The sequence below is a fragment of the Sceloporus occidentalis genome, unplaced genomic scaffold, assembly GCF_023333645.1.
Source record: "Sceloporus occidentalis isolate IW3139 unplaced genomic scaffold, rSceOcc1.0.p SCAF_1, whole genome shotgun sequence".
NCBI lineage: Eukaryota > Metazoa > Chordata > Lepidosauria > Squamata > Phrynosomatidae > Sceloporus > Sceloporus occidentalis.
In genome coordinates this window covers 97,908,017-97,930,138 of record NW_028316981.1, presented here as the reverse complement: position 1 = coordinate 97,930,138, position 22,122 = coordinate 97,908,017, and the positions used below count along the sequence as shown (strand labels likewise).

Below are 22,122 nucleotides of genomic sequence, written 5' to 3'. Positions count from 1 at the left end.
CTCTGGAGGCCAGAGTTCGAATCCTTGCTCAGCCATGGAAACTGACTGGGTAGCTTTGAGCAAGTCACACACTCTCAGTCTCAGAAGAAGGCAAAGGCAAACCCCTCTGAAGAAGTTTAGCCCCCCCCCCCCAAAAAAAAAAAACCTGTTGATGGGGTCATCGTAAGGTTGCAATAAATAGGAAATGACTTGAAGGCATATAATAAAAAATGGTGAAATATGAGGGTGATGATGGTAAATGACAGCTACATATACCCTGAAATGTGCAGTTAGATCTTTAGTATATAGACATCATATGTACACTTCATGGAGTAGAATGTCATATGTAACAGTATCAAGCTGAGTTTCATGGACTGGCTTTTGGACGTTCTTTTCCACATTGAAATAATATTATACATGAAGCAGCTCTACAACTTTTGGTGTAGAATGATATTTTTGCATCTCACAATGCTTATTGTTTTTCACTGAGTTCTTTTATGAGTGCCTTCTATGTTCTGGAGTGACAAACTTTGAATTTTCTGCTTTTGATGAAGACAGTGTCAATTTAAAGGCAACTATGGGCGAAACTGGGCAAGTATAAAATGGCAGGGATGCTTGAGGCAGTCAGGAAAGCTGGTGTGTACATTTGCCCATTAGCACAAGCACTCCTTTTTCCATCCTTTAGAACAGGTTCCTCTGTGTTTGCTGTGGCTGAAAAGGGTTGACAGTTCACAATCATGCCTTCCATTCCACTTCTTCCTTTTACGTGGGGACAACAACAAAAACAGTGGGATTGTTGCCATATATTATCTGATACTCTTTTAGTAAGGACTAAGCCAGCAACTAGATGTTGTGTTCTTATTTTTCACACTTGTCTCTGCCCTCCTCTTTGAACTGAAATTCCTTGAGAGTGGGGGGCTGGCACAGAGGCCCTTATATTACAAGAAGGGGCCCATAGAAGAAAAGGTTTCGGAGGGAATAGTTTGTACCAGTGGGTCCCAAACTGTGGTCCTCGCAGTGTTTTAGACTTCAACTGTCAGGAGCCGCAGACAGCTTGGCCAACAGGAATTCTGGGAGTTAAAGTCTAAAAAACATATAGATGACCAAAGGTTGGGAACCACTGGCTTGAGGAGTCCTGCTTCACATTAGGAAATCATTTATCTATGATTGGACTTGTCAGTCCCAGAACATCTGAGCTTGATGCAGTACACAAGCCAAAGCCACAACAGATTGCTAGTACATCAGATATGACCCACAAAGCGTGGGTTGGAACAAATGTGCCTGTACACTTCCCATGCCGAGCTGTTCTTCAGAGCTTGCAGCAGTGCCATGGGAACTGCATTTCCCCTGGCTTATTCTGTGCTGCTGCATGATTTTTCAAGGGTGAGGCAGACCACATGGGCCTTTCCACGAACTCAGCATTGCACTAACAGACAAAGAGAGAGAGAGAGAACTAATTCTATGAGAAAGTCCTACACAATGACTTTGTCCACATGACTATGAACCTTTGAAGGCTGCCCCAGTTTTGTGGGCTGAAAAGTTTGCATGGAGCCATAGTTATGTGTAAAGAGCACTTCAAGGCCTGTAGCTTGGCAGATGCATGGTGGCTCATCACCAGTATGTACAAGTATGCTTGCTTCTTCCCATTAGCACTCCCAAAATAAATATGCCCCTGTGATGGTAGTATGCTATTTTAGGTGCATTGATGAAGACAAACACTTGACACTGGAGTATCATGCCATACCAACTTGTCTAGATGTTTGCAAGCACTCTCATACCAGAGTACCATGTATTCAGGCTATGACAGAGCAGGGATAGGGAACCTGTGCACCACACTATTGCCTATAATGTCTATGGGCTGATGGGAGTTACAATATGACAGTGTCTGGACATCCACAAGTTCTCTACCCCTGCACTATGGCATGATAAGTGAACACATGAATTCCCTTTTCACTAGGCCTATTGCAGTTCATTTATCATCCCCGCTAGCAAAGACAGAACTGGGCATGAATTCAGTACTTGCCACATTATTATAAAAGCTGAAGTGTATTCTTCCATCTGATTCATCTCTAAACCTTCTGTGATATCTGTTGAATGGTCTTTATGCTGACACTACCACAGGCAGCAACACTGAAACATACTTAGACTTAACTCCAGTTGCTAGTCTCAGCTAGAGTAGAGCTATGATATCATATCAGCGGGATTATTGTAAGTATTGACTTTCCATTTAGCAATGGATGTGTCTATTCTAGGTGGGGCTATCAACTGACATTTTAGCCACTGAGGCTGCATCTGCACTGCAGAAATAATCCAGTTTGACACCACTTTAACTGTTATGGTTGAATGATATGGAATCCTGGGAGTTTGTTGTGACATCAGAGTTCTCTGACAGAGAAGGCTAAATGTCTCACAAAATTACAATCCCCAGGATCCCATAGCATTCAGCCATGGCAGTTAAAGTGGTGTCAAACTGGATTGTTTGCAGTGTGGATGTAGCCTGAGAAAGTTATCTTTGGATGCCTTTTTTTTATTTTCTGTCTCCTGGATTGTAAAGTTCAAAGGCTAGAATTCCTCACATCTTATTCCTCTGACTTGTGTTTTTCAGTCCAACAAGGTGCCCGTTGGTCAGCCGTCCCATGGTGTCCATCCACTCACCCCACTCATCCCGTACAGCAATGAGCATTTCAGCCATGGCTCCCATTCACCACACTTGCCAGCTGACATCAATCAGAAACAAGGTAACTGTCATGCTTCTTCTGTGATGCTGGGTGGTCTGGAAGTAATTTTAGAAGAGGCATGGATTGCAAATGTAGGCTGAACATGGGCTTGTGGCCAGTCTAGCATTTAACTATACCAGTGCCTGCAAACATACGCTCTCCAGTTGTTCTTCATAGCCAAATGGATCCATTTTGCCTACCACTCCAGTTGTCTTCCTGAAAACAACATATTGGGGCACAAATGCACTTATGCACACAAATGCCCAGAGGGGATGTATGGCTAGACAGACAGACAGACAGACAGACAGATAGACTGAGACAGTTTACAAGTTGGAAACTGAACAGGGTTTTGGAGAGCAGTGAAGCTGCATATGGGGAAAGGGTTAAGTTCTTGCTGCTTTTCTGTTCCAGATGTCTCTCACACGTATACACCAAATCTCTTATTACTTTTTTTAATTTCTTCAAAATGATGCTCTAATATGTGTGGTTGAATGTAATACATAGTCTTCAATGCATGCTTGAATATAATGCATAGTCATACTCAAGCACCCGGAGGAGTAAAAGTTATTCACACAGATAAAACAATGTGGTGAAAGCCAGCTGAACATATCTTGGTTTAGTGGTATTACTGGTAAAGCACAGACCTTTTTGTTGATAACTTTTAGAATTTTCCAAGCCATTCTGACCCATGGTGAGGAGAGCTTGGGAATTCTGAGAGCTGTTTTCCAAAAAAGGAACTGTGCCAGGCTATGTGCAATTATGATACTACACATAACTCAAATGTCCATTTGTTGCATTACCAGAGAGGTGACAACAGTAAGTTAATAATCAACGAAGAATCAGAATTAGGACCTTTTACTTTTTAAATATTTTAGTTTAGTTTATTGCTTTTAAAAGTGAGTGGGCAACCCACATGGCTGCTTTGAAGATTGGAAAAGTGTAGTGTTCTGTGAAATGGTGTTAACTCCTTTCATCGCTTTCCTTAATAAACCTTACCTACACCCTCAACAGTCCTGCACACAGTCTGTCATTAACTCTGTGATGGGTCAGTGGAAGGAAATCAGGGACCCTTTCACACTAAATAATTATAGCAGTATGCTTTCCTTTTGACTTCCACAGCCACAACCTATGGAATGGATATAAAACTGCATTTTAGAGGAGGAACCTTTAAAATCTCCACCCAGGGAGCTCCTCTGGTGCCCTTGACCAAACCACAGATCCCAGGATTTCATAGGATGCAGCCATGGCTGTTATACTGGAATCATAGTGTTATCTGTGTTTAGCATAAAAGGGCTCTTAGAGTCTGTGTTCCTTGCTCCACCCCAAGGTAATAATAGTTGAGAAGGTGTAGTCATGCTTTCCAATGTTTTCAGGCAAAGGACAAGGGAAAAGAGTCTCCCACCATGATGTTTCCAAGGAAGTCTGTTTATTAGTTTAAAAATAAAATAAAAACATGGGAGATCATAATCATATGTCTCCTGTTTCTCATCTCATTTGGCCCCTGAATTATCATGTGATTGTTGTGGGCTCAGGGGCAAGTTTTGGTCTTGGTCACACAAGCAGCCATGAAAAATTTTATCTCACAGTGTTAAGGTGTGCCCTTAAGCTGTCTGTCTAGACGAAGCTGGGGCCAAAAGCATTTTCTCTTCTTTTCAGGGGAGTTTTCACAGGCATTTCTTCAAAGATCATTGAAACAAGTGAGAAATATACCCCAGCACTGTTTAGTGTGTTGTGACTGATTTCCTTTCATATGAGTTTATCACACAGGGACCTACATGCTTCCATCCCAAAAATTATTAAAGCGTCCGCATCCCAGAAAAGTGTGCAAATACACAAATGATTTTCACATGCAGAGCACAATAACACTTTAAAAGCTCATTACTAATGTGAGAAAGTGGGTAGAAAGTGCATTTAGTTTTCACACAAATGTGGACAAATCTCCTTAAGGGTTTAGAAATAACTTTTTTGCGTATGCACACAGAAGCAGTAGTTACGTCACCAGAAGTGACACACAAATATTTCATTTCCAAGTGCATTTACATACACCAGAGAGAAGAGAAAACAGGGAGGAAAGCACTCACTCTTTGCCCCAGAAAGTTTTTGAGAGGAAGGCTGAAGTGTCCAGTTGCAAACTCCCATAAATAACACAAACCACTCACAAACACACATGTGCACGTGCCAGTGAGAAGGGAAAATGGGAAGGAAAGCACTCTTTGCCACAGAAGCTGTTTTAAACAGGGCACAACAAAGCCTGGAAGTAAACTCACCCCAAAGAATCATGGGAAATCTGGCAACAAGTAAAATCCCATGAATAAACCGCAAATAGCTTTCACAGAGCAATTGCTCAAAAAAGCGATATCGTGAATGAAACGGAAATGAATTCACAATATTTTCCCCAAAATGCCCGCTAGCTGCTTCATGCCTCTTTCTTGTCAGGTTCAAAGCCTTTTATATGAGCATATTTTCAAATAAATGATTCTCCATGTGCATTCACACACCCCTAATATACCACTTGACCTTTTTTCCTGGACATTTGTATCTGCTCTCAGTGAGGCATTCCTAAGCAAATATCTCTTGAGAAATATAACAGATGTTTTATATGTAGTATTTCTCCAGCATGGCATAGTGGTTTGAGTGTTGGATTATGACTCTGGACGCCAAGGTTTGATTCTCAGCTTGGCCATGAAACACACTGGATGATCTTGGGCAAGTCCTGTGTTCTCAGCCTCAAGGGAAGGCAATGGCAAATTTCCTCTGAACAAATCTTGCCAAGAAAACCCCATGATAAACTCGTTTTAGGTTCTCCATAAGTCGGAAACGACTTGAAAGCTCACAACAACAACAACAACAATTTCTCTTTCTAACTCTCTGGAGCAGCTTGTTGTTTTGTTTTGTAACTGTTGTTGTTGTGTGCCTTCAGTCATTTCAGACCTATGGCAACCCTAAAGCCATAAGAGTTTTCCTTGCAAGATTTGCTCAGAGGGGCTTTGCATTTGACTTCATCTGAGACTAAGAACTTTATCTCATGGGGCTTAAACCGTTCCCCAGCGCGTTCTAACGGGGGCGTGCAGGGGCGTGCACGGAACGCGATGGGCACCGGATGGGGCCCAGAACGTGACTTTACCGCACAGGGGAACGCCGCCGCCGCTGCACATTCCCATCGCGTCCCAATTCAGTTCCAGAGGGCGCCATTTCTGGGGACGCTTTGAAACAGTTCCCAGAAATGGCGCCCTCTGGAACCGAATTGGGACGCGATGGGAACGTGTGGTGGCGACGGCGGCAGCGTTCCCCCGTGCGGTAAAGTCGCATTCTGGGCCCCATCCAGTGCCCATTGCGTTCCGTGCACGCCCCCGTTAGAACGCGCTGGGGAACGGTTTAAGCCCCATGCGATAAAGTTCTAAATCTAAGAGAATGTGACATCCTCAATGCCACCCAGTGGGTTTCCATGGCTGAGCAGGGATTCGAACCCTGGTTTCCAGCATCATAGTCCAGTGTTCAAACCACAAGACTCTGATTCCCAAATTTTGGGATTTCAGTGTAGTGATTCAGGAGCACCTTAAGGACACACAACAATACCAAATACCCATTTATTTTGCACCCCTCCATCCCAAGCACCTAAGCAGTAAGAAAGCAAAATGCATAGCATGCAGAATACTGCCAAACATTTGCTTGATTCAGAAATGATTATCAGACTGGAAATGTGCTGATATCTTAAGCCCCCAAGAGTATTTTATCATGGTATAATTATTTAATACCTATGCAAATTTTGAGGATGCTTGTCAGGTCTCATGAGATTTTTCTCCTGCTCTCCTCCAGCTGAAAACACTTTCAGCAAATCTAGTCTTTTAAATTGCCTACCAGCTTCCAAAATAAATTGAGCCCAAAAGAACAAAAAATAAAACAAGTTAGAAAGAGTTAACCTACAAGAAATTCTTCTCAGGGCAAATATCCAACTCTTGTCAGGAAGTGGTATGTGGGGAAACTTCAAATCCTGCTGGGCCGTTCTGGGAATATAGCAACAAAGCACCTTATATTCAACTGTCCTTGAACATGCCCACAGAAGAGTCCCGTGACTCTCTGAGAGGCTTTGAAAGTGTGTGAGTGTACCTCAGAGACTTGTTTCTAGAATGTAAAGCCATAAAAAAGCCTACCCTGAGGAGGAATGGCTTCTCTGTTGCTCACACTCAGTGAAGTTATGACTGTGACTGATACTGTTGATGATACCCTAGTATGATTCTCTATCTAAAGCTTTGGGATTCCCACAGACTGAACTCATGCCAAAGTACATTCATGGCATCCTTTATGTGATAAGGCTGCTTGTGTAAGAAAAAGGAAACTTCCTTAATTCATTTTCACAGACTGGAATTTTTAAGAATGGAAGGGAACATTTTCCTGCTTTTTTTTCCCCTGCCAGTGAGTAAAATTGGATTGTGGGAATGTTGTTAGCCATTTACTTCCTATGCTATGGTTTTATTTTTGTGGGATGTCTGTGGGAAGACTCCCATAACAGGATATCACAATTCAAAGATATAGCCGTGTTAGTCTGTAGAGTAAGTATGTAGAGAGATCTTGTAGCACCTTTGAGACTAACAAAAGAAGTTGGTAGCATGAGTTTTCATCGATTTAAATCTACTTCCTCAGATGCATTTGGATATCACAATGTTCAAAGTCATTCTGAATGGGAAGCACAGATCTAGGACATGTCTCTGGATGTGGCCAGATTGTAACACCTCCTTCCAGATTGTGATGCCTCTTTTCTTTAGATGTAGTGTGGAAAGAAGGCTGGTGTGTTCATCTCTTCTGAATGTTACCACATGGCATGTGTCTTTGGAGTGGATTTTAAAACCAAAACTAGCAAAACACTTCACCCGTTTTTCATTCTCACACATCATCAAATGACAACATAATCTGAGCTCAGGCAAATTACATTTCCAACCCCATGTATGGAAATCAGTTGGTTAACCTGCTGATATTTTCTTTGTACTGTAATTATAATACGCTATATAGTGCACTCAAGGTATTTAATGCACGCTATCTCTGTAATCCTTTTGACAGTTCGGTGAAGTAGGCCAGTGCTTTTATCTTTATGTTGCCAATAAAGTCTTGAGACCATGAATGGTCCAAAGCCATCTTATGAGTTTGCAGCAGAGGTGAAATTGAATCAAGGGCTTCCCAACTCACTTTCTTGGCTCCTCCCTATTTCATACAAACATTGGATTTACTCACTCCCTCGCTTTCAGTGTCCCATCTCAACTGACTATGCTGTAGCCTCTTTTTCTTTTTTATATTCTGGGTAATATGAGTATATCACTTCCTATATTCTTCTCCACTATTAGTTCTCATACTGCCTTCCCCACAAGCCAGCTATCTTCCTTCAAAAGAATATGAACAGTTAGTAAAGACTAAGGTTATTTATTTTGGTCATAAACAGAGAGAAAATAGTTGCATTAATACTGGTTATTGAATACTGTTTTGATTTTTTAAAAGAAAACATATTAGGCATTCTAAAAGATCATTTTATTCATGTTAATGTGTCTTAAAGTTAATAGTTGCTTAGATTTTCTAATGTTCTGATTCTCTGACAGGTGTACACCGCCCATCTCAAACATCAGATATATCTGGTTTCTATTCCCTCCCTCCTGGTGGGGTTGGACAGATAACCCCTTCTATGGGATGGTAAGTATTTGAGACCTATAACAGAGGAGAGGGGCAAATCCAATAAACTTGTCCAAATTGCATCAATCGTCTTCCAAAAAGGTCTACAATTGTACATATATACTATTCAGCACATATTTCAGGACATCATGAATAATTTTCTGCACTGCTCTGAATGGGGAAAAATCTAATGTTGAGTGAGATGTTGGTTCTCTCTCCTGCTCTCCTACGTTGATCAGGAACTGTGATATTGGAACCTGATTAGAATCCTTTAATGACTGGACCTTATGCTGCCATTCTGAAATGTTCATAGTGAAGAAGCACAAGGTAGAGCATAGAATTTAGATTATTCTCACTAAAACAATAGTATGTATATAGACAAATGCACACAGGCAATAGCACTGCTATACTATCCCATTTATATTAAATTCTGTCTTTAAATATGCAGTTCTGTATAAGGCTTCTCCTTCTTTATCAAAGGTGAATGGTTAATCCAATGTGGGTCTTAATATACATGCAAGATGACAGCTCCAGAATGACAAAAAATAATTTTTTTGAACAGCACATTATAACATTATTAGTGAGCTGTGTGGTATATGATGTGTGACTACCTTACATCACATGCTGTTGGCAAGTGGGTTTCCCTCCATGGATGGGAAAAGAACATAAACTGCTTAGTCATAGTAATTATGATGACACACTGAAATCAGTATCTCTCCAAACTGGCTTATTGACTGACTTGTTTCCTATGATTAAGAATGTTTAAAATGGTGTGTGTGTGTGTGTGTGTGTTTGTACCTACTGCATGAAGCTGTGGATGTTTATTTCTTGAATTAACATCTCACCTTCAGTGAGCTGCGGGTGGCATATATTCTCACAACAGCAACCCTTTGAAGTGCATCAGGCTAAAGGGGAGTGGCCCAAGATATTCAAACAAGCCAGTAGACCATTGAGTTAATCTGCAGCCCACTAGCCATGTGGATTTGTCTGCTTGATTTATGTCTTAGTCTGTGGTAGGCAAAAAGATGAAGCATATATAGAGGCTCTAATGAGTTGTATCTGGTCAGTAAGCATAGTTCTGCTTCACAAGACTATTGTGTGCAAGCCTTTCAAAGAACAATGCTCTTCCTCTTAATTAATTGCTGTGCACAAACAGGAATTTCTGTCACAGCTGGCAAAACTATGTGAAGGTATCTACACTATATAGTTTGATACCAAGTTAAGTGTTGCAGTTCCATCCTATGAAATCCTGGGATTTCTAGTGTGGTAGGGTAGTTGGAATTATCTGCTGCGTTTCAGGGGATGGAGAACTAGAGCTGTCTAATAGAGAATTATTAGTACATCCCAAAATTATAAATGCCAGGATTCCATAGGTTAGAGGCATGATAATATAAAGTGGGTTAAAATTGGTATAACTGTATGCTGTAGTTACACACATAAAAATGTCAAGTGCATCACCTAAGGAAGAAGCATTAAAAACATATCACAGTGCAGATAACTAAATAATTGATTACAAATGGATGCTTCATGTCAATGGATGCTTCATGCCAAAATAAGATACCCAGGGCTTCAGATTTTATGATTTATATTGTTTGGGGTTTTCTTTTTCTTTTCTTTTCTTTTTTTAATTAATTAATTAATTAATTAATTGATTGATAATTTTATTATTTATATTTCCTGCCTCTCTCTGAAGATCGAGGCAGGATTACAACAATAAAAACAACATTACAACAATAAAAGCTACAATATCATATAAAATACACTCAATAAAACAGTAACACCACTACCAATACTATGCATTGACTAAATCATCATCTAAAATACATACCATTACGAATGGAGGTGGAGCATTTTTTTTTTTTTACTGTCTTATAACAGATTGAGTGGATATGCCTGCTGGTAGAGATCCATCTTAAGTGCCTTCTTAAAGGCATCTAAGGTGGCAATGAGATGGATCTCCTCCGGCAAGCCATTCCACAATTTAGGGGCTATGGCAGTGAATGCCCTGTGGGAAGTTGTTGTTAACCTGGTGTTTACATACTCTAATAAGTTCTTCCCGGTTGTTCTGAGAGTGCGGGGCGGATTTTGTAGGGAGAGGTGTTCCCGCCAGGAACTCGGGCCCAAGCCATGTAGGGCTTTAAAGGTAATAATCAACACTTTGTACTGCACCCGGAAGCTGATCGGCAGCCAATGAAGACATTTTAATACTGGTGTTATATGGTCTGACCTAGATGTTCCAGTGACCAATCTGGCTGCTGCATTTTGCACCATTTGAAGCTTCTGAACTTGGTACAAAGGTAGTGGCATGTAGAGCACATTACAGAAATCTAAACGAGAGATTTATGGCTTCTGTCCTAAACTTGCTGCATTCTGAGTGATGATTAACTACTCATATAGTGAAAAGGGTCATTTATTGAGGACAAGAGGAACTGTGGATCCAAAAATAGAAAGAATAGAAAGAGAAGTAGTATGCCACATGTACAACCTGCTTTTGCAAAGGAAAGCTTAAGTGGAGATGGCAGAAGGCAGGGGAGCAATTTGTTTCTTGATTTGATGATAATGGCTTACTTCTTTTGTTTGTTTCTGGATTGTATAATAATGAGAAAGATCAGATAAAATATTATACCTAATTGAAAGTTTGGGTCAGCCTTCCTCAGACAGGTACCTTCTGTATAGGACTACAACTCCTATCATTCCCAGCCAGCATGGCCAGTGGCCAATGTCTGAAGGATCAAAGGTTGAGGAAGACTGCCTTGGATCATGGATCAGAAGATAGATTCTGTCCTACAGGCAGTACTTCATTTTAAAAAAATCAGTGTCTATTTCCCTCAAACCCACTTAGGTGTCCAATGTTTTGATTTCAGCAAGCCTAGTGCCCCAGTCTAGGCTTAAGCCTATGTTGTTATTGTTGTCCCATTGATATCCTGGTTTGTCTTCCAGTGAGTTTTAGGCAGCCTATGTGACTCTATTCCTCCCTATTTTATCCTCACAGCAACCCTTTGAGATGGGTCAGGCTGACAATGAGAGAGAGAGAGAGACTGGTCCAAGGTCAGATAGTGAGTTTTATGGCTCAGTGAGTGCCAGAGCCTGGTTCTCCCAAGTCCCCTTTTGTCTCTTTAACCTCCACATCCCTCTGACTCCCATGGACTACACACCGGTTGTGAAAATGACTTGTAAATTAGAGCTTGGAAGAGATGCTTTGATCATACTGGCTGGGGGATTTGGAGAGCTGTTGTCCAAAAAACAAACAAAAAAAAGTTTTCCAAGTTTTGTATCTAGAGTGCCAAACAGAGAAAACTACTTCTAGACTGCGTTGGCTGGCATACTCAGACATAAGTCAGTCTTAACCTCTTTTTAATAGAATCAGAGGCTGGACTTCTCTTCCTCACTCTGCTTCAACCAAAGCACATTTTACTGTATGTAAATGCTGTATGGCCTATTCTGTGCCTGGTGAAGTGCAGGTACAGGGATCAAAGAAGCATCTGGCTATGTTGCTGTAGCTAGATGTGAAAAGATTACATCATCTGCTGAGGCTTCTGGAAGATTCCAGTGCACCTCAGAAGATGTAATCGCTTTGTACTTGGCTACCAAGAGCCAGCATGGAGTGAGAGCCAGCATGTTGTAGTGCTTTGAGTGTTGGACTGCCACTGTGGGGACCAGAGTTTGATTCCCAGTTCAGCCATGCAAGCTACTGTGTGATCTTGGGCAAGTCACATGTTCTTATCCTCAGAGGATAAATCCGACCATATCTCTCCGCCTCTACTGCCAAGATCCTGGTCCATGCCCTAGTGATCTCACGACTCGATTACTGTAACGTCCTCCTGGCTGGGCTTCCTCTTTCTCACCTCCATCCTTTAATCTCTGTCCAGCATTCAGCTGCACGCATTATCACATCCGCCCACCGCTCTGACCACATCTCTCCTGTGTTGGCATCCCTTCACTGGCTCCCTCTTCCTTTCTGTATTCAGTACAAGCTCCTGCTGTCGACATTTAAAGCCCTCCATGGGCTGGCCCCTCCTTACTTATCAGACCTTCTTTCTCCTCACCTTCCCACCAGGGCCCTCCGTTCTGGTAGTCAAGGTCGGCTATCCCAGCCCAGGATTTCCTCTGCCCCATCCCGGATTCGCCCCTTTTCACTTGCTGCCCCTCACTCCTGGAACTTTCTTCCCGCACAAGCAAGAGCCATCACTTCTTTAACCAGCTTCAAAACGGAGTTGAAGACCATCCTGTTCAGAGAAGCCTTCCCAGGCATTGCATAATTATCGCTTGCTATTTGATGTTCTTTTGGTGCCTGTTTTATCGAACCATTTCCTGTATTGCTATGTACTTTATATGTATTAGCCTACTAGCCCCACCACCTTTCCCTTCTCCTTTTATGTCATGTCTTTTTAGATTGTAAGCCTGAGGGCAGGGAACCGTCTAATTAAAAAGATTGTATGTACAGCGCTGTGTAAATTTACAGCGCTTAATAATAATAATAATAATAATAATAATAGAGGAAGGCAATGGCAAACCTCCTCTGAACAAATCTTGCCAAGAAAACCCCATGATATGTTCACCTTAGGCTCACCATAAGTCAGAAACGACTTGAAGGCACACAACAACAGCAGCAACAGGAACATAGCCAGACTCTTCTCTGATCCCTCACAACTCTCACCAGGCAGAGAATGGCCAGTGAAGGCAAAAGTGATGCTGTGATTGATTCTGGAATCAGTGAAAGGCCAACTGTAACATAGTCCTGAATGCAGATCTACTACAATATGCTGGAGTGTTTAGGATTACAGCTATAGATTGTCTAAGCACAGGTTTGACATATGTATATTTTTGTTTCCATTCATCTTTCTTTAAAAAATAGTTTTCTGGACATGATCAGGGATGAAATTTGACACGTGGGAAGAGTTAACCATTTTCTTCCCGTATTTTTCCCCCATCATTTCACTGGGGGTAGAGGAAGCTATTGCCCTTTGCATTCAGGGAAACAGCAGCTCCCAGGAGGAACCATTTTTGTCAGGACTCTGATGCAAAAGGAAGGTATTTAACCTTTCCTTCCTTCATGTTCTGCAGTTCCTACCCAGACTAGGCCCTTCTATGACCAATGAACATGCTTGCTAGGAGGTGTAGTAAAAAAAAAAATCCAAGTGTTAACTAGACTTCTCAGAAAAAATTAAATGAAGTGTCCTAATGGCATATCAGAGCACCTGCAGTTATTGAGTTTGCTGGTGAAACACCATTCATTGTAAACATATATTTTTCACAGCAAATAATAAAAAAAATAAATTGTGTCCCTAAATAAACATTGTGAAACCCTGGTTAGACCATGACCCCACATGCTGAGTCATCTATATTAAATTCCTGTACAAAAGGTAGTTTAAGTATGCCATTCTGATATTTGTAAGGATCTTCAGGAATATGTTGATCATAATATATATGGTAACAGCACACCTAGTCATTTCTGAAACACTGCACATGGTTGTAAAATCCTGCTGCATGCTTTCCTTTTGCTATATCACCCTTTCCAGATGTTTGAAAACTTTAGTAGCATTTAATTTAATTGAGAAGGGGGAAGGAGATGGAGATGGAAGCTTCAGAGACCTCCATCTGCCCATAAACCATAACACTGTGTATTCAGAAGGTTCCTAAGATTCATTGTTCTGGAATGAGGCTTTCAAACTACCTTAATACAGGAAATAGCTTTTTCTTAGCAAACAGCCTGGCAAGCAAGTGTTCAGCAGGAACAGCAACTGTAGCCTCCAAGTATTTTTGGAGAAGAAGCCCTGCAATATTCCCTTTAATTAGGTGGAATGACAGCTGAGGAATAGAAAAATGACTTACAGTCCAGTCTGGTGAGCTTGATTGCTGAAGCTTAGTAGCAAACACACCTTCCCCTAAATGCCTTGTAAATAGTGTGGTTTGTATAATGTGGGCTGGGCAACAGCCTTGGTCATCATGTCTCATTATTCTTTTTTCTTCCTGGCATCAGGGCATAGCTTAGTGCCTGGGGCCTCAGGGGCAGGAAGTAAAGATGGGCACCTGGTTACAGCTTCCACCAGCATCTTGTCTGTCAAGCCAGGGACTGGGATAGTACAGATAGTAGGATGCCCCTACTGGTACTACCCTACTTGACCCAGCTGTGTACCTTTTTGGGGCAATAGTGTTGGTTTTAAGGGTAATAGTATATATACTACATTCCAGATATTCAGCAATTGTGGGTTGCTTTGCCAGTGAATTCATTTGTGTGTTAAATACCTTTTGATGGAAAAAAACTATTTCTATGATCTTCTTTTCTATTATTGGAATATCTTGGCATATATATAGTAATGAATGTCACTTAGAAGTGAGCTTTGACTATATTTTTACCCCCTAAGGCCCAGGTGTTATACTTCAAAGCTTGTTTAGATTTCTTTATAAATTATAGCAGATCACTGATTCTTGGCCTGTTTATATACAGTCTGAAGTCTTCCACTGTGTTTTTCTGTTTTCTAGATTTTTAAGCAGATGAAACAAAACCTGTATCAGCAGTACCAGTTACAAATAAGCACTAATAAGCCAAAACTGTTAGCAGTATATCATTTTTTTACTAATAAGCAGTCATCTTTAGATCTGCTTTAGAATGGTAGTCTCCAAGCTTGCATTCCCAAATGCTTCTAGAATCCTTTATCACTGGCTGTGCTGGCTAGGGCTTCTGGGAGCTGAAGTCCAGCAACATCTGAGGCTGTAAATTGGAAACCAATGCCATATGGAGTTCAAATGGTTTCCAGTTCAAATTTCAGTAAACCTCACAGTATCCCTATAAGGTAAGCCTCTGTTTCTATGAGACAGGCTTTTGGGAGAGTGGCGGACTCCCCTTCTTGAGAGGTCATTTAACCAAGGTTGGTGTTTTCAGGGGTGTTTTTGCTATAGAGTCCTGCACTGCCAGGGAGTTGGACTAAATAGCCCTTCTGACACGATGATTGCATACTTTGGTCTTCCAGACAACAGCTAATAACCATTCAGAGACCTATCCTTTAATTTCCCTAACTGGTACCCATCTTACAGATTGTCATGTTACCTAAGCCGGTGGCCACTGCCATATGAAAGTGAATTCAATCACTGAGATGAATATAACAGAGCTGTTTTTTTCTGTCTTGAATTGCTTCTTCATCCATTTCACTGGGTAATCCTGAGCTCTGTTATAGAGAGCCAGCATGGTGTAGTGCTTTGAGTGTTGTACTAGTACACCAAGAGACCAGGATTTGGATCCCCACTCAGACATGGAAACCTGTTGAGTGACCTTAGGGAAGTCACACTTTTTCAGCCTCTGAAGAAAGCAAGAGCAGACCCCCTCTGAACAAATTCTGCCAAGAAAACCCAATAATAGATTCCCCTTAGGGTTGCCATAAGTCAGAAATGACCTGAAGACACATAACACCAAAAATCCTGAGCTCTGATATTATGAGAAAGGAAGGAAAACAGACTTCTGTCTACCCTATCTACACTGCTCATAATTTTACACATTTCTTACTATAGATGTCTTTTGTCAACTTGATCATTGTGAGTCAGTTAAACAACACTACCTTCCCATTTGTGGAGGTTTCTGTTCCACTGCAAATGGAGAAAAATGCAGACACTTGCACCACATATTATTCAATGGCCAGTAACATGTCATAGCAATACCAAGTACATTTCTGTACCAGTGCACTTAAGCACTCCCTACGTGGTTTAGAATGTGTAAGCCAAGCTGGGTACTCATTTTAGTGACCTACGAAACGATGCAAGGCTGAGTTGACCCTGGAGCTCTGCCTGGGATCAAACTCACAACCTTGTGGCTGTGCATGGCTGCAGTACCAGCCTCAGCATATCCATGTGCACATGATGCCATTGAATAATATGGGGCACAGCAGTTGCAAGTGGTCAAATCCATAGATCGCTAGCCCACTGATTGCTAGCCTACTAGTAGGAAGGGCTCACTGTACTTGCACAACCCTTCTAATATAGATTCTTGACCCTCTTTGCTTATTTTCCTCCACTGTCAGAATTGTCTGTTTATTCTTGCCCAGTTTCCTGTACTTTCATGTAATACCAATCCACAGAAGGACTTGTCCTCTTGTCTCATGACTCCTGAGTTTATTCAAGGGCCTTGGAGTTGGAGAGAGTTTTGGAAACCCAAGTACAGAAAGTCTGTCAGATCACATTGTCCACACATTTGTTGACATTCTCAAATAATTCTAAAAGGTTGGTGACGCATAGGATTTCCCTTTACAAAGCCTATAGTGATTCTTCCTCACCAGCGATTGTACTTTGAAATGTTTATTAATTTTAGTTTTAAACATACTTTCCACAAGTTTATTTGAAACAGACATTAATCAAGCTGGACTATAATTTCCTGTTTTCTCTGTCCACTATTCACAGAAGTATACAGTGGGCTCTTCGTATCCACTGGGGTTTGGTTCCAGGACCCCCCTGGATACCAAAATCTGTGGATACTGAAGTCCTATTAAATAAAATGGCACAGTAGGATTGTGTCCCTTGTATAAAACTGCAAAATCAAGGTTGCTTTTTGGAATTTATATATTTTAAAAATATTTTAAAACCGTGCATGCTTGAATATGTGGATATGGAGGGCTGGCTGTACTTTTAAAAAAGAAAACTGGTTTTATGTTAGCTTATATTTATTTGGTAAGGGGGGTAATCTTAAAGCTAATTTGTATATATTTGTTCAAACATCTACAGGACCCTATATGAGTTCTTTAAAAGCTCTCAGGTGAATGCTACCTGGGTCTAGTGGCTTGTGTAATGTCATCCATTATGTCAAGTTTATTTGCCACAGTTTTTCAGAAACTTTGGGTTGGGGCAGAATGAGATTGAAGACCTTTAATGTTACAAAATTATAACACTTTGATTCCACTTAAACTACCATGGCTGCATCCCATGTAATCCTGAAATTTGTAGTTTGCCCCTCCCTAAACTGGAAATCCTAAAATTCTATAAAATGAAACCATGGTTCCTAAAGTGAATTCATAGTACTATACATCGGTAGTGTAGAAGGCCCTCAGGTATCTCTTCAGCATTATCTATCATGAAAATACATGCAGAAAACTCATTAGGTTTCTTTTACCCTCTTTTCACAATTTTCTCATCTATTACTTGAGAGTGGACAAACTAATGCTCCCGTCAGCCTCAGCCATCGTAACTGATCCTAAGGGATAAAGAGAGTTAGTTACAGCTGTCTCAAACTGGATTATTGCTGCAGTGTTTTTCAGTTCAATGTGCAAAGTCAACAATGTGACAAATGGAATTTCATTTGGTCCTTGCACAGACTTTCGGCACTACTTGAAACTAACATAAGCATCCCCTCCCCATCAGCCCTATAACCAATTGTGCTCTTTTTTCTCTAGATTTTTCTTTCTTTCTCATGACCTGAATTACATTTATTTACATTTATTCAGTCATTGTGAGGGATACTTAAGTCACCAAAAAGTGTTTTTCTCCCATTTCAGCTGCCTCCATGATCCCCCCCCCCCCCCCCGCCGCCACACACAATGCAGGGACTCTCCCTTATTTTTAATATTTTTAATATAACAAATAAGTCACAAATAATAGAAGACATAAAGCAGTGAAGGCAACTGCAAGGCCCTCTTGGGGATGTTGGAGAGCTGCCCTGCAGCCCACCACTTGCCCCATTTCTGGAGAGAAATTTATTTTTAAACGGGATCCGATTTGGAGAAAACATGAAAAACTCTTTTTAAAGAAAGAGAGACTAGAAGGGTCCACAGGTTGCAGTTTTCCCATCCCTGTTATATGGAGACATAATTAAGGCTAAGCAGCCTTAAATTTACATTTGCTGTTGTTCAGGTCAAAAATTCACCTATCTACAGCTGAATCCTTGGGCCCTTTCACACTAGGTAATTAAGGCCCTATGATTCTAGCTTAATTGCCATGACAACATCCTATGGAATTCTGGGATTTGTAATTTAAGGAGTGAATTCATTCCAGGTTTTAGCCTAAACACTAAGGAAATTACCTCAGGTGCTGAATTCTATCCCCAAAATGGGTTCAGTACCTTGGAGAGCTCTTTCAAAGTTCAGACAAAAAACCTTGGAAGGATTCACCACCATACTCATATTGAAATCTCCAGCTGCCCTAGTGAAAAGCCAGGAGTAGAAAGTCTTTGGTGTTTTAATATAACTCCCACTGTGGGAATTGTAGGCCAAAGCATCTGAAGAATCAAAGGTTCCCCATCAACACTGTAGAAATAATGTAATTTGACACCACTTTAATTAGCATGGCTCCTTCCTATAGAATCCTGGGATATGTAATTTTATGAGGCATTGACACTCTGACAGGAAAGACTTAAGAGCTTATAAAACTATGAATCCTAGGGTTCCATAGCATGGAGCTACAGCACTTAAAGTGCTGTCAAAGTGTATTGAGTGGGCCTTTTGTATCTGCTGGGGTTTGGTTCCAGGACCCCCTGTGAATACCAAAATCAGTGGAGGCTCAAGTCTCATTATCTGCAATGGTATGATAAAATGCTATCCTTTATATAAAATAGCAAAGTCAAGGTTTGCTTTTGGAATATATATACACACACACTACAGTCAGACATGACGTGACAATCATGTCAAAAGGAAAACATTTACATGTGTGTGTGGATGTGTGTGTGGATATTTTCAAGGCATGGATTGATTAATTGATGGATATGGAGGGCCAACTGTATTTCTACAATGCAGATGCACCATTAGATAAGCTGTATTGCTTTCCACTGTGCTAAATTCAGTTCAGTTTGGCAAAAGCATTTCCATTCTAGTCCTTAGATCAGTTGTCATTTCATGTTTCTGTGTGATGTAATGTTATTTTTGTCATCACTGCTGACATACAGTCATTCCAGACAAGTCTTTACTAGTAACCAAATCTAAATATATCTGTTTATCACTTTGTTAATGGCAAAGTGGGTGATCTGAAGATGTGGGTGCTTTTGAATAATTTGCTTTAACCAGACAATAAAGGACAAGAAGTCAAAATATTCTTTCCCTCCACCCAAAAAAGGGTGAATAAGCAAGACTTGACAACTTTCTTTACCAGACAAAAACAGTCTCCTGTAACCTATTACAATATGTATGATTCAAACATGCCAACATCTAGGGTATAACTTTCATAGGAGAACGAGTGATTTGACCACAGCCATTTCTTATTAACCACTCCAAACCCAAAGTAACATGTTCCCATTACAGTTAAGAAGAAACTGACAAGTGCTAGGTCAAATGTGATTTGAAACGTCACCCTCTTAAGCTATTGCCTTGCACCCCAATATGACAGGGCATACATAAACAAAAAGTAACTTCATTTGAATTTGCAGAGACACCCACATTGGATTGCTCATTTGTATCCCTATTAGGCGAATGGATATATTTTAAGGGGTGGGGGTGTTCAAGGGCCTCTAACTTCTTGCATGCAGTTCTACTTAGATTCCAAGCCTGGTTCATTGGCCATATTTTCAGCCTTAACAGTACAGCCTCCTCCAACATGATGACCTCTGGGTGTTTTAGGCTACAGTCTTCTTCATCCCTGACCAAGGTCCACACTGGCCATTATACGACATTTGACACTTAAAATATCTGGAAGGCACCCAGTGGGGGAAAGATGTGAAGATATAATTAAGAGAGGCAGAATTTAAAATTACTTTAGTGGGAGTTCAATTAAAATATATCAGACCCATTCAGAATCATCTCTAATTGAAAGTTCACAATCCTAGATTGGGACAGGAGCCTGGGTATATAAAAGAAGCATCTCTTCTTCCCAAAATAAAAGTCTTTGGCTTTTGCCAGATAGGAGTCCACTGGAAAAGGGTATGCAGGAGAAATCACATGGATGTAGATGCTTTATGGAATCTTTCTTCCTGCTCCCAGGCAAAGCCAGCCTGTCTGTCCTTTCCAGTCATGTGGATTTAGACAGCCCTATACGTCGGCGCTCTCTGCTGGGGCTACTTTCTCTAGGTAAGTATACGCTGCTGTCTAAGCCAGGAGAAAACCGCTCTGCTTCTTCTTTCGCAGTCCAAGTATTGCAAGCTTTCAGTGTCTAGGGAGAGGCTCTCTGGTTTCCTTCTGGGTGGCAGCAATAGGGAAGGAATTCTACCATTTTCAACAGATGTTGTTTGCTTGGGTTTTTTTTTTAAGTAGCAAACTTCAAGAGAGAAGGAACACAGTGTTGACTTTGGTCAACAAGAGTAGGGGGTCAAGAGAGAGAACCCTCATGAAGATGCTACAGAGTCTGTCTTCATGTGAGCACCCACCACTCCAGCCTGACACTCCCATATGTCTCTTTATTTCATTATGGCTGGAGACAGACATAGTTTTTGAGAGAGCTGAAACTGCTTTGATGTGAGACTTTTGTCCCCCATCATGCAATAGGAACTGTCATCTCTTATTAAAAAGGGTGGGTTTGTTTTTGTTTCTGATTTTTTTTTAATTTTTATCCTTTTGAAGCAGGGCAAAAACAAGAGCTGAGAATATTTCTTTTTTCAGAGTTCCACTTCAAAAATCCTCCAGCCAACATCACCAGTCAGAAATTGTAGCCCAAAAGATTCATTTCTAAAGTTGTATAAAAATTTCTGGAAGTGTATTTCCTAGTGATCTAAGGATGAACAAAGACTTCAGGAGCAGCAGTTCTTCCTTCCTTCCTATTACATGTACTTTCAGCTCTTTCATTCTCACCAAAATAAAGAAATGAAAATGAAACATTCCACCATTTTCTTCCTTCAGAATAGGATGCTCCTTATTGCATGAATTCACACACTGCTGAGAAATGGGCATCCTTATTACTAAAATGGTGATCCTCAAACCACAAGGAAATATGTCACATTTTAAATTAGACCAGGAAACCAGGTCAGTTAAGTGCATCACTGCATTGCTTGAATTCAGTATCACTTTATGCAGCACTCTCTGTTTAACTCTTTATGGAGGGTGACTTATCATGTCCTCCCCATTCCATTCATTACTTGGCTTCTGTGTGAAACTCTTAACACAGTTTGCAAAAGCCGAATATTGTAGCACAGGTATGAGTACACCACAACACAAACCAAAACCTTGGATATTTCTTTTCTACAGGCCATTCCTGCTGGAGACCATACTACAGTCCCCCACACCACACTTTTTAAAAACATCATTTAACCTGCCTTCACTAGAGAGCATGTCTTTTCCAGTTGTGCCAGCCAACCAAATGCTGCTTGTACGCTGTGAAGAACCTCTTAAAACCAACTTCCTTCCTTTCTGTTTCACCAAAAGAGGCTCAACTGAGAGGAGGAACAGTCACCAATGAGGGAGCATATATGTGCAAATGTTATTTGTTGCATCTCTGGCTTTGGCTTCTTCTATATGTTGTCCTAATAAAAGTGCTGAACATGTCCCTTGATAAAAAAAAATCTGGGATTGGTTCTTGGAACATTATTAGAGGGGGAAAGCACATTATTATAACTATTATAATTTTACTGTTATTATGCTAAATGTTCAGTCTGCCTGGAGCACCTAGTCCTTGTCTAAGTATCTCAATATTTAAGATAAATGACTTTACAGACCTCCTTGGTTGCCAGATGGTTTCATCCTTCAGCATATAGGCATTCTCACTTACGGAGGAGAAGGCATCAGGTTTTGCAGACAAGAACGCACACCTTGCCAGATAAGGATCAAGCTTCAAGTCATGCCAATAGATTAAGATCAAGCATCATTTCTTTTTGTGCCAACAGAGCTAATGAACAGTTGGTTGTCTCCCATGGGCAAATCCCTCTCTCTCTTAGGCT

The 22,122-nt window shown here is 40.9% G+C and overlaps 1 protein-coding gene across 4 annotated transcripts in view; it reads left to right on the top strand.

Annotated features, from left to right (window-relative positions):
* TCF7 (transcription factor 7) overlaps window positions 1-22,122 on the top strand; it is a 154,801-nt gene that overhangs the window by 100,698 nt on the left and 31,981 nt on the right. For 3 of the 4 annotated variants that reach the window (XM_089530228.1, XM_089530247.1, XM_089530255.1), the window contains exons 4-6: window positions 2,585-2,717; window positions 8,282-8,372; window positions 20,237-20,323. In XM_089530228.1, the coding sequence (XP_089386354.1) occupies window positions 2,585-2,717; window positions 8,282-8,372; window positions 20,237-20,323 (311 nt within the window). The remainder of the gene's footprint in view (window positions 1-2,584; window positions 2,718-8,281; window positions 8,373-20,236; window positions 20,324-22,122) is intronic. The other variant, XM_089530237.1, reaches the window with a different exon arrangement.